We start from the raw sequence: 14,061 nt of genomic DNA, 5'->3' as shown, positions 1-14,061 counted from the left end.
ATTTCTTGGGAATTGAATATTAGAGTTGGATTCCAGTGAATTTCCGTATGAACCAAACGAGGCCTAAGTTGTTCATAATCTTTTCCCTAATTAATTAAATCCCTAACCAAACCAAATCTCTATTTTCCCTCATTTATCTCAAAATCTAATCTGATAGCTAAAAATCACACAAATCCTAATCTAGTTCTTGTATAAAGATTGAGAGTGTAGATTTGTAGGGTTTTGTATTAGTGGGTGAAGTTGAAATAATGCCGCCGACAAAGAAATCGAGGTCGGAGAGAATAAACTCAACCGTAGATCTGCCGGAGCTCCGTCGAGACCCTTACGACGTTCTCGGCGTTTCTCCCAATTGTACCGATCAACAAATTAAATCCGCTTATCGCAAATTAGCCCTCAAGTTTGTTTTTCTATTCAAATCTTTGTATTTTCTAATAATTTATGTATTTTTTTGATTTCGTTTTAATTTATTTTATTGCTTCTGTTAGCATTGATTATTTGTTTTTATTTACTCGACCATTTATTTACTTAATTTTGGGATATTTCCGTTGTAGTACACGGAATTAATGCAATGTATGTGGAGAGTTGACGTTGTTGTAATAGTACTATCTCCAGACTCCAGTTGAGTTCAGGTATTTGCGGTTAAACCCCTAAAATTCCTTTATCTCATACCAGGATAAATAATTCTAGATGGGAAAAAAAAGTGGACGAGGGGAAAAAGTTGGGAGTGATGTTTGAGGACGAGTAACTGCAATTGTTAGGGTGTAAGAACAATCTTGTAATGTGCACAATCGTATGCGTGCCAAGTGTACGTAGTGAAAGACACTTTACGGTCTAATATGGAGTAGCTTGTAGCAAAATGTTTTGCAAAGACCCGTTCAAATGATTGGAATGACGACGGTTCATGGTAATTGGGTATCATTTCTTGTTGGTTAAAGGGAGCTACAAGTGATGATGCAGACCATTTCAAATCGAAGTCATTAGTATCACTACTTAATACTTCCTTTGTCCCGGTCATTTGTTGTCCTTTTTCATATTGGGGGGTCTCAGTGAGTTGTTGTCCTTTCTATTTTAAGAATGAACTTGATGAACAATTTGATCGTTCACACTCATTTTGTACTACTTTTCATTTAATAATTGGCTCCTTCCTCTTTTCTTGGTTTTTGTGTCAAAACAAAAGGACAACAATTGACCGGGACGGAGGGAGTAACTTTCCCAGATAGTTTTAGCCAACATCTGCATAATTGGTTGTCAAATTGACTATGAGTTTCAGCAACATTATATGTGAAAGGAAATAATGATTTTTCTTTAAGCAACTTACATTAACCGAAAGCTACTTGATGACGTGTGGTCATTTCCTGTCACATATTGCGCATTTATCTTGTGCCCTTTTAGCACTATTTGTTGTGTTGTTGGCCTTGTAGCCAGATCAATATGTATAGACGGTGTGTTTGGGAAGACGGAACACCACAATTTATTTTGAAGTGGGAGCCAGGGAAATATTAAGAAGCAAAATAGGTGGACAATGTCTTTTGACACAATAAATTTGTATTGGTTTTCTCTGAAGTCTCATAACAAACAATAAGGGTCATTTGGCAATGCTTGATTCATATATGAAATTCACCATTATGATTATTGACTCGGCAAATAGTAATGGCTACTTCTATGCCCAATTTTTTTAAATGACACTTCAGCAAAAGTGAGCAGTAGATGGGTGTGGGGGAGGCTCACAAGTCACAACTCACTAGTGGGTATTAATAGAGAATCTAAAACGACACCATCAGGTCCGAAATTCGGGGGACTTGGAAGAAAGTAGAAATGTATTGGTTTTGCCAAGTGAAACAGGCGGTATGTGATGGCAGGTAACAGTTTTTCCTGTGGCTTTGTATAATTGTCCAGAAAACTGAAACTCTCTTTTAGAATGAGAGTTTTCAAGAAGGGAGGTGGAGGAGGCTCTTAGGAGGTGGGAGGTGAAAGAGAAGAGGATGGTCAGATGTGTATCTGGACATGCCCACGATAATCACCCTTCACAGTTCTGTGACTGTGTCACAACAACTTCGGCATGGTTCTGATGTTACTATTTTAGGAGGGCAACTTTTTCTACTGAAATAATTTTATTTTTAATATATAGATATAGATCTTATCTCAATTTCGTAAGGCAATTATTGTTGTCAGTTTGTGAATTATAAGTAGACCTCTTTCTGTTTCAAGTAGACCTCAAATTTCACCAGACGCTGTCACAGCCTGTTTAAAACAGTTCAGTCTACACTTGGGTGTAGCAAGATGAATTGTCACCCCATTTTTAAGTATGGATCCTGCTTTGCCTTTAAGCAAGGTTGGTGGAGTGCAGAATTTAAGTAGACGAACTGCTTTGGGTGAATAGAAAATGGTGTATATGTCTGTAGAGATAGTTCATTGATGCGTTGCAGCAACTTCTTCCCACATACTTGAAGTGAGTTCTGATCTGCCAAGTTTAGGACTCTTTCCTTTGTTATGGTCATATGGAACATTTGCCAAAGTCATTATTACATCATGGTGAGCCATCTCATTTTAGTCTATCTTACCCTCTTCAATGAGTGAATGTCAAGGATTATCCTGGGATTTAATGTGAGGTAGGATTTGATCATTTTAGGATGTTATTGGTATAAGATGGAGACAGTAAGAGAATAAACATAATCTCCCATGTTTTGAAGTTCTTGTTGTGCTCTAGTAAGGAATATAAATTTTACTCATAGTTCATCTCTGAAGTGGATAGGTCATAAACTCCTAGCATTATTCTTGTGGTCCGCATAAATGCAATTTAAAATAGACTATTCACTGTCAAATATTATGAAATCATGCCCACTAATGTTGTAGACTTGTAGTAGTATAATGATTGAGTTTGGATCCTGTTGTGCTTCTGTATAGATATCATCCTGACAAGAATGCAAATGATCCTAAGGCGGCTGATATGTTCAAAGAAGTCACGTTTTCCTATAACATAATATCAGATCCTGAGAAAAGGCGCATGTATGATTCAGCTGGTTTTGAGGTGAGAAATAGTCGGAGGCATCTTATAGGAAAAAAGTAGGTTGAGTGTGGTTGTCATTTAATATTATTTGGTATTGTTACAGTTGAAATGTAGCTCACAAAAAAATTGGCTATTCCGTTTACAATCCTCATATGTCTAGTTGGTCTAATAATATGTATTTGTCCCTTAGGCGGTTGAATCTGAAAGTCAAGAGCTCGAGTTAGATCTTTCAAGTTTGGGAACTGTAAATACAGTATTTGCCGCACTGTTTAGGTTAGCTGCTTTTGCTTCTCTGTTTGAAATGTAAATCATTTGGAGTTATCTATTTATATGAAGTTTGGTGGTGAGAAATATTACGGGCCTTAACCTTATATTACATGTTTTGTTCTTCACCGTTGAACAGTAAACTTGGTGTACCTATCAAGACCACGGTCTCTGCAACAATATTGGAAGAGGCATTAAATGGTAGGGTAACTGTATCACCTCTTCCACTGGGTCAGCCGTTGTTAAGAAAAGTAAGTCCCAGTATGTCTTAACTGCACAAATTCTTATTAATCTATTGGTTTGAGCCCCTCTTTGCTTTGCAGGTTGATAAACAATCTGCTCATTTTTATTCTGTTACAATAACTGAAGATGATGCTCGAGGTGGACTAGTTTGTCGGGTGCAATCAGATAAAAGCAAATTCAAGGTATGTGTAATATCATGATCTGATATTTTAATCGTGCCGTGTAGTTAATCATGCTCATAAGTTAATGGTATATTGAGAACTCTGTCACAATCTTCAGCCCTTGAAGCCCTTTTTTATTACTACCTTCACTTGTAACATGAGATTCAACCTAATAATTCATTCCGTGTGCGGAATTCTGAGTTGAATAATCGCTTAACTATCTCAATCCTGTAACTGGAGCCATGGATTCGTTACAGTACTTCAAATGCATCAGTAGTCAGTAGTTATTAATGAACTTCTTACTGGAAGCATAGTGTACTACTTTTTAGACATTTTAATGATCAGAATATCTCCTTTACCAACAGTATGCCTTTTTGGGAGTTTGGAAGAGACTAACATTCGGTTGAGGGTCACTTGAAACAACGTATCTGTTACTGTAGGGAAAAGGTTATGTGCGCAGGAGTAGAGTCCCTAAACTTCCTAACGGCCTTACTCTGATATGAGCGGGAGCCTTCATTAGGCAATGGTGGTGACAATGACTGATACGCAAGCTGAAGTAAAAACGGTTAAATAACGAATAAGGATGCGGGACAATTGTCTCGCACCAACTAACAACAATTAGTAACGAATTATAACAGATATTTGAATCGAATTTCGCCTAAAATCCGGTTCAATGTTTGCTCAATACCAAAGACATATTTAGTATCGAACGGGGACTTGAAGTACGTTCTAAAGTCAGGGATTTTTGATCAAAACTTTGATCGTTTTCTGAATTTATTATTAATCTCTGAATGAATAAAATCTGAGATACAACCTCCTATTTATACTACTCAAAACCTAACTAACTCAAATTAGGATACTAATTACTAACCCGACCCGACTTCCTTATTTGCTAAGTTAACAATCTACTAACTGCCTTTTATTAATTCTTAGATAAGCTAACAAACTCCTATAGGCATAACAATTGCCTTTTATTAATTCCTAAATAATATAGAAAAATAAATAACTTTAGCTACTAATTAATCGAGTTCGAATCGAACCCGAGTCCTTCACGCCCTCCAACGAACAGAACTCCAACTCCTTCCCTGAATCTACTTAGCATTGATCCAACTATCGAACTAGTGTCTTGCTCCCTTAAATTCATTCCTGGCACATCTTGTAAATCTAAGCTTAACTCGACGTCCGCATTTGATAATGTATCATCCCCTCCCCCTTTAAAGGGAATTGTCCTGAATTCAGAAATGCCCTTATCGTCAAGATACGGAGCCAAATCCCCCACATTGAAGGTAGCGTGTACCCATAGTTCCCTGGGAGCTCTATTTTATATGCCTTATCAGTAACCCGACTCACCACTTTGTAAGGACCCTCTGCCCTGGGAATGAGCTTGTTTTTCCGCTTATTAGGGAATTGTTCACCCTTCAAATGTAGCCACACTAAATCACCAGGAGCGAAAACTCCAGGCTTGCGATGCTTGTTAGCACGCCTTTTGTAAGCTTCATTTACCTTTTCTATCCTTGCCTTTACTTGTTCATGCAATCGCCTCATTGACTCTAGTTTTCCCTTAGCATCATCATGGACCAGTTCATCCCTCGGCATAGGCAGTAGCTCGATTGGCAAACACGGATTCAGCCCATAAACTACTTCAAATGGAGAATGACCAGTAGCAATTGTCGGAGCGATTATATGTGAATTAGGCATGCCCCAATTTCAAATCCCAGTCCTTCTGCGTCTTATTCACTAAACCCCGTAAAATGGTTCCTAAAATACGATTTGTCACCTCGTCTGTTCGTCTGTTTGCTGATGGTGCGAAGTGCTGAATAGTAATTTAGTACCCACCTTTCTCCATAGCGTATTCCAAAAATAACTCAAACTTACATCCCGATCAGACATGATTGTCTTGGAGTCTGACAATTTCCCGATAATATAAATCCGCTACATTACTAGCATCATCCGTCTTATGACAAGCGATAAAATGCGCCATTTTGGAAAAACAGTCCACCACCACCATAATTGCATCTTTACCTCGTGTGCGGGGTAATGCAACAATAAAATCCATTGAAATGTCTTCCCATGGACGACATGGAGCAGGCAACGGTGTATACTCTCCGGGTTTGAAAGTGCTCTTTGCCAAACGACATGTAACACAGCGACTGACTATGACTTGAATGTTGCTCTGCATTCGAGGCCAACTAAAATGTTCCCGCAATATCTCGAGTGTCTTTTGCACACCAAAATGCCCAACCAAACCTCCGCCATGTGCCTCACGAATCAATAGTTCACGGATTGGATGTTTGGGCACACACAATTTGTTTCCCTTGAATAAAAACCCGTCCTGTATCATGTAATCGTGAACAACTCCGGACTGACAATCCGCATAAATTTCACCAAAATCTGCATCCTCCTCATAATAATCTTTTAATATCTCGAAACCCAAAAGACGGACTTCCAGCATGGTTAGTAGCGAGTGTCGTCTGGACAACGCATCTGCCACCACGTTACACTTCCCCTTTTTATATTTTGAAGAAAAATGAAATGCTTGGAGGAATTCTACCCACTTTGCGTGCCGTGGATTTAACTTTTGCTGGCCGTGTATATACTTCAAGGCCTCATGGTCAGAATGTGACTAGGACGCAGATAATGGCTCCAATGATCAAGAGCCCTAACAATTGCATAGAATTCTTTATCATACGTAGAATAATTACATCACGCACCACTTAGTTTTTCCGAAAAATAAGCTATCGGCCTCTTAGCTTGCAACATCACAACCCCAATACCCACCCCACTTGCATCGTATTCTACCTCAAATGGTTGAGTAAAATCGAGTAACTAAAACTGGAGCCTCACATAATTTAGCCTTAATTATTTCAAAAGCTCTATCCGCTGCCTCGGTCCAAACAAATGTTCCTTTCTTTAAGAAATCCGTAATTGGGCTCATAATTGTACTAAAATCACGAATAAAACGCCTGTAAAAAGAAGCTAATCCATGGAAAGAACGCACCTCGGTAACTGAACGTCTGTATGGCATCGACCTTGGACCGGTCTACTTAAACACCATCTTTTGAGACAACGTATCCCAAGAATACGACTTGACTTCACTGACCAAGAACGAACATTTCTCAATCTCACCAAATAATTGCTCTGCTCGTAGAGTCTCAAAAAGCTGCCTGAGATGAACCAAATGCTCCTCAACACTCTTACCGTATACAAGAATATCGTCTAAATAGACAACTACACATTGACCTAGAAATGGATTCAAAACCGCATTCATTAACCGCATAAATGTACTCGGAGCGTTTGTAAGACCGAATGGCATGACCACCCATTCGTACAAACCATGCTTGGTCTTGAAAGCCGTCTTCCATTCATCCCCTTCTCGCATCCGAATTTGGTGATAACCACTCCTCAAGTCAATTTTCGAAAAAACCACCCACCCATACAATTCATCAAGCATATCATCTAAACGAGGAATGGGAAAACGATACTTTACCGTAATATTATTGACTGCCCGACTGTCTATGCACATCCGCCAAGAGTCGTCTTTCTTTGGCACTAATAGAGTTGGAACCACACAAGGGCTTAAACTTTTTCGCACATATCCCCAAGTCATTAACTCATCCATCTGTCTATGCATTTCCTTGGTTTCCTCAGGATTGCTGCGGTAGGCAGCCTTATTTTGTAATGGAGCGCGCAAATTCTTGCAATAATTCCTCTAACCGCCCATCAGCATTCTTTTCTCCAATACTCACAATTTCCTTGGCCAATAAAATAAATACCTGCTTTCCTTGCTTTAAATCTTGCTCCACTTCACGCACAGTAGCAAATAGACTCACTTTTGGCTTCTTATTATGATTCGAATGCATTGCCCGTATTGCTTATGGGGTCATAGGCCTAAGCACAATCTTCCATCCCAACAAGATGTGGCATGCATCCATTGGAATTACGTCACAAATTACCTCGTCTTGATAAGGACCCATAGAAAAATTGACCCTCGACTGCCTGGATACCTTTACCTTATTGCCATCATCGAGCCAATGCAACGTGATTGGCCGTTGTTGCCAAAGCTAATTTCTCCACCATCTCGGATGAAGCAACATTTGTACAAGTACTGCCGTCAATGATTAAACTGCACCATTTGTCGCCAACCTAACATTTAGAGTGGAAAATTGGTTCCCTCTGCTCGATCTTGATAGGCTCCGTCAAAGTTTGTAAAGCACATCGTAAAACAAGTGCGGTGTCGTAAATAGGGGCATCAAATGTTACGATCTCTTCCTCCTCATTTTCGGGCTCCCGTGAGAAGAACAAACCTTCTTCATCAACCGCCTTGTCGTACAACTCGTCTCTAATGTCAATTGCTTCCCTTAATGATATGTTTCTTTTATTAGGGCAGGAACTTTGGAAGTGGCCAAATGCCTGACATTTGAAGCACCGCACTTTAGACAAGCTACGTTCTTTTAAGTCGGCAATAGGCTTAACTTCGGTTGGACTGCTCAGGTTTGGACCAAGTGGAAGGCTTGGAATAGCTGTTAACCGTCGAACGATTGATCTTTTGCTGCCCCTCTACCTTCAAACACAGGTTGCATAGCATATCAAATGAAACATATTGCTGTAAGTCAACAACCCTTGCTATGGTTTGGTTCAATCCCCTACAAAAACGAGCCATCTTCTGTTCTTGTTCCTCGATTTCACTCGTCAAATTTAATTTCTCAAATTCCGCGATGTACTCAGCTATGCTCCTGGTTCCTCAAATTTCTCAATTCTGCCACTTTACGATACAGCTCCAATTTATGTGTTTTAGGCACATATCGCTTCCTTAATTTCCGCTTGAGAGTTTCCCCTAGACGTGATTTTTTCCTTGCCCTCTCGTGCACGTTCTGATTTCAGGTTCTCGTACCATAATGACGCGTTTTTACTCAACTTCAAGATGGCATACTTGCAACTCTTTTCGGACAGCTCCTTAAATTCGAACATACGTTCAATCCTTTTTTCCCATTCTAGGTAATCCTGTGGTTCCGTGCTTCCTTCAAACTAGGGCAACTCCGTAATTTTGAATTCGTCCACTGGTTGTAATGGATCTCCACGCCTTGGCTACCAACGCGGATTGCTCTCATGAATAGTTTCCAAAGCCCTACGGAGGCTATTCAAAACCTCAGAATTGTTAAAATCCATATCTATAGAGGATCAAGAGCTGAAGCTCTGATACCACTAATGATACGCAAGCGGAAGTAAAAATGGTTAAATAACGAACAAGGATGCGGGACAATTGTCTCGAACCAACTAACAGCACTTAGTAACGAATTATAACAGAGTATTTGAATCGAATTTCGCCTAAAATCCGGTTCAATGTTTGCTCAATACCAAAGACCTATTTAGTATCGAACTGGGACTCGAAGTGCGTTCTCAAGTCACGTGGGTTTTTGATAGTTTTCTGAATTTATTATTAATCTCTGAATGAATAAAATCTGAGATACAACCTCCTATTTATACTACTCAAAACGTAACTAACTCGAATTAGGATACTAACCCGACCTGACTTCCTTATTTGTTAAGTTAACAATCTCCTATAGGCATACTAACTACTCTTAGATAAGCTAACAAACTCCTATAGGCATAACAACAACAACATCATTAGAGCCTTAATCCCAAAATGATATGGCTCGGCAGACATGAATCATCCTTTAGAACCGTTCATGGATGAACGCACACCTCAAAATGCGAAAAGAATAGAAAATGGAAAAATGAAAAACAAAAGGGAGTGCGAAACATAATACAAAGTCAAGGTAAACTTATAGGTTTTAAAATCGAAGTTCGGATTTCTTTTATAAAAACTTAAAATTTAAATCGAGAATAAAAATTAAAACGATTTTGAAAACCGAAGTAGAATTTAAGCATCTGGGATACCTTAAAAGTAAACCAAGTAAAATATATAAGAAAGTGGTTGGTAAAAAAGGTGTAATAAAGGAGAGAAGAACAAATAATTTTTTTTAAAATTAAATAAAAACATTAAATATGTCAAATAACATCAAATACTAAAAATCCACATGTATCCTTTCCCTCCATTGTGCCCTCTCCGTCACCATACTCTCCTCAAGCCCGAGAAATCTCATATCGTGCTCTATCACCTCAACCATGTCTGTCTCGGTCTCCCTCTACCCCTAGGAACCTTTTCTGTTCTCCGAGTCTCCAACCTCTTAACTAGTGCGTCCATAGGTCTCCTTCTCACATGGCCAAACCATCTTAGTCGATTTTCCATCATCTTGTCCTCTATTGGCGCCACTTTTACCTTTTTCCTAATCACCTCATTCCTTGTATGGCCGCACATCCACCTCAATCTACGCATCTCCGCTACACTCATCTTTTGAATGTGACCATGTTTCACGGCCAAACATTCGGAACCGTAAAGTAAGGCAGACCTAATTGCCGTGCGATAATTCCCTTTAATCTTTGGGGCATATCTTTATCGCATAAAAACATCGAAGCACTCTTCCATTTCAACCATCCCGCTTTAATTCTGTGAGCCACATCTCCGTCTAACTCCCCATCTTTTTGAATAATTGATCCTAGATATCTAAAGAAATCTGACCCTCAACAACATTCCCATCGAAAATAATACTCCCCGCCTCTGTCGATCTCGACCCCGCCACGTTAGAGAACTGACACCTCAAATACTCGGTCTTACTCCTGCTTAGCCTAAACCCACGAGTCTCTAAAGTATGCCTCCATAATTGCCTTTTATTAATTCCTAAATAATATAGAAAAATAAATAACTTTAGCTACTAATTAATCGAGTCCGAATCGAACCCGAGTCCTTCACGCTCTCCAACGAACAGAACTCCAACTCCTTCCCTGAATCTGCTTAGCATTGATCCAACTATCGAACTAGTGTCTTGCTCCCTTAAACTCATCCCTGGCACATCTTGTAAATCTAAGCTTAACTCGACTTCCGAATTTGATAATCTATCAATGACGGCTAACATGTAAACGAAAAAATCCAGGGATAAAGTTAGAAATATTTTGATGAGCTAGTTCCTCGTAGTGTGCCCTGCATCCGTCTCACCGCATCTCTTGGAAATTGTGTGCGCCAGGTTCTCTATTGAGTTATCCGGTACCTCATTGTGCACTCTATTTTAAACTATTATCCAAAAAATAATAGAGGCGTTTCTTTTACCATTATCAATTTGAAAGTTGTGGTACACTGTTGACATTGCCTTTCTCTCAATCTTGCCAGATCATTTACTTTACCATTGTCCACCATGCTTCTTTTACGTAAAATTTTTCTCTCGCACAAGATTATGGACCCTGACGATATATTAGCATCTGCCTTCTACCTATCGTGCTTCTTTTACTTGCCACATCCTTGCTAGCCAATACAGTGTGTTCTACCTGTTTACTTGCTATCTTTGATTATTTGGTTATGAATTTTCGATACAAGTAGTTTTCGCCTGTCTGATTGTTGATATTTGCCTATTCTACAGCTATTGTACTTTGAACCGGAAGACAATGGTGGTTTAAGTCTGGCTTTACAGGTATATTTCCCTTAGAAAGCATTGTGGAAACAATTATTCTTTGGTGTTTTAATGACATCATTAGCTTCCTGTTCATGAAATCAGATGATTCAAGGTTCTCTTTGAAAGTCGCACAATTCTTCAATTCATAGAATATTATACTCAATACATCGTGTGCCCTTCCGAAACTCTGAGCCCTTGCTTCTTCTTTGACATAGGAAGACAGCACCAAGATGGGAAACGTCATGTCAGCTGGAATGTATTTTCTCGGTTTCCCTGTGTATCATTTAGACCGCACAGTAAATTCGGTAAGCTTTTAATGGTGTCTTAACTGTATATTTCAGTCGAATGGATTACTGTGAGTAAGACTCTCATTACTTCATTATCTTCTGTGAACATCGTAGTCAGCCGCTGCAAAGGATCCAGATGCTGCATTCTTCAAAAAGCTGGATGGGTTTCAGCCATCTGAAATAACTGAACTAAAAGCTGGAACACATGTCTTTGCAGTTTATGGTGCGTATATCTTTAATTAATTTCGGAGTATTTGTTTCCCTACTTGGATGCTGTTAACTTTAACTTGTTCCATCCGAAATAATATTAGGTGACAATTTTTTCAAAAGTGTGAGTTACACCATTGAAGCTCTCTGTGTTGCCCCTTACTTGAAAGAGAAGGAGAGCCTTAGAGATGTGGAAGCGCAATTGTTAACTAAAAGGGCAGAACTCTCGAAGTTTGAAAGTGAATATAGAGAAGTAAGTGTTAGGAATTATTCAAAAGGATATGAAACTTTTACTTGTCCATTTGCGTAACATTCTATAACTTGTACTTGTAGGTTCTTACCCAATTTACAGAAATGACAAGTAGATATACACAAGAAATGCAAGCGGTAAGTTCAGAAACACTATTTTATTTTTGTTTAGGGATCCACGAGGTAGTTTCTTGGGCCAATAGGTTTTGAGCCCACGACATGGAGATATTTAATCCATCTCCAATATTAATTAAGTTATAGTTTTTGCTCTCTTAATCTGGGTCCTGTTTCTGCAGATTGACAACCTTCTAAAACAAAGAAATGAAATCCATGCCTCATATACAGTGGCACCTGAGATGAAGCGGAGTTCTAGTAAAAGCAGGAAGACATCTATTAAGGAGCCAAAAGAAGAGGGGGACTCAAAAGAAGAGGGGCCTTCGAAAGAGAGGAAGTCTACAAGGGAGAGACTAAAGAAGAAAAAATGGTTTAACATCCATTTAAAGGTAGACAAAAGAAAGTCATGCTGAGCAAAATGTGATTATGTCAGGATAGCATCATTTGGTCATTTTAGAGATGACGGACGGCGTCCCGCAATTGGAAGGGCACGGTGAGATAAATCCAGCTGGTTGGATTAATGGACAGATGACAGTATTTTGGAAGATTTAGAGCAACATGTATAAGAAAATTTAGAAAAATCTGTTATTTTTCATTAGATGGAATCTGCACCATTATCTGATAACGGTCTGGCAACATTCATGTAAAGTGGTGCCAGGTCATTCAAATTGTAATATTCTTTCTTGTAATTTCGCGTTGTTAGCTCCTTCCTCCCATGTAAGATTCTCGTCTGTGTTGGTGTATTACCATTTACCAAGAACTGGCACTTGTTTAATGCGTAATTTATTCATTGATTGTTTAACTGCTCTGACTCTTACAGCTGTTACTGTGGTATCATTTTTTTCTGCCAGAACATTCTGATATCATAAATGGTTAGTATCATCGACCATTCTTGAATTTGTCAAGTTGAACTGAGTCTTATGGCGTAACTGATTGATTCTGTTGTTTTCAATGTGTTGGCTCATGGAGTCAAGGTGATGGTCAGTAGTCAGTATCGATGGTTTTAAACTATGATTAAGTGAGCTGATTCTAAATATTATTTTGTGCTATATTCGTTCTTTTATCATTTTAGTTTTCACAAGCAGTTTTAGTTTTCTATAAAATTTGTGAGAATGGTAATGCTTCTTTTGTGGAAAGCCAGGTCAGCAGAAGAAACATTGCATAAGGTATCACGCTTGGCGTGAGAAGAAGGGTATGTTTCTTTCTCTTGTCTGTTCTGAGGTCAATTTAACTTCGGTACCTAAACACACTTGGTGGATAGACTCTGGTGCTACTACTCACATAAGTGTGTCCATACAGGGCTGTCTCAGCTGCCGAAATCCGGTTGATGGTGAAAGATACATCTATGTGGGGGATGGCAAAGCAGTTGAAGTTAAAGCTACAGGAACATTTAGATTATTATTAAAGACGGGAAATTATTTGGATTTGAAAGAGACTTTTGTTGTACCGTCGTTTAGACGGAATTTGGTTTCAGTTTCTGCTTTGGACAAATTTGGTTATTGTTGTTCATTTGCAAACAATAAATTCAGTCTTTTTCATAATTCAAAGTTCGTTGGTTCTGGTTCTTTATCTGGATATGATAATCTATATTTGCTTGATACGCATGTCCCTTTTAATGAAACCTTGCATGTAAGTCGTTCTAGTGGTACCAAAAGAAAATTGACAAATGATAATTCATCGTCATTATGGCACAAACGTTTAGGACATATTTCTAAACAAAGAATTGAAAGACTTGTGACAGATGGAATTCTTGATTCTCTAGATTTTTCAGACTTTAATGTTTGTATAAATTGTATTAAAGGGAAACAAACAGACAAAAGGAGATTAGGTGCTGAGAGAGCTTCAGATGTCTTAGAATTTATTCATACAGATATTTGTGGTCCATTCCCTACGGCTTCTTGGAATGGTCAACAGTATTTTATTACATTCATAGACGATTACTCTCGACATGGCTACCTATATCTAATTCATGAGAAATCTCAATCACTGGATGTGTTCAAATCATTTAAGGCTGAAGTTGAAAA

General features: G+C 38.7%; 1 protein-coding gene across 1 annotated transcript; it reads left to right on the top strand.

Annotated features, from left to right (window-relative positions):
* LOC141626223 (chaperone protein dnaJ 16-like) lies at positions 1 to 12,839 on the top strand. The gene is made up of 11 exons (XM_074440155.1): positions 1 to 397; positions 2,905 to 3,028; positions 3,198 to 3,280; positions 3,411 to 3,522; positions 3,595 to 3,696; positions 11,148 to 11,198; positions 11,396 to 11,485; positions 11,582 to 11,690; positions 11,779 to 11,927; positions 12,008 to 12,061; positions 12,220 to 12,839. Exons 1-11 carry the CDS (start codon positions 249 to 251, stop codon positions 12,448 to 12,450), a joined length of 1,254 nt encoding a protein of 417 aa, XP_074296256.1. The 5' UTR covers positions 1 to 248; the 3' UTR covers positions 12,451 to 12,839.
* Positions 12,840 to 14,061: the final 1,222 nt, after the last annotated feature.

This window comes from Silene latifolia, chromosome Y, assembly GCF_048544455.1.
Source record: "Silene latifolia isolate original U9 population chromosome Y, ASM4854445v1, whole genome shotgun sequence".
NCBI lineage: Eukaryota > Viridiplantae > Streptophyta > Magnoliopsida > Caryophyllales > Caryophyllaceae > Silene > Silene latifolia.
This window is presented reverse-complemented; position numbering and strand designations above follow the sequence as displayed.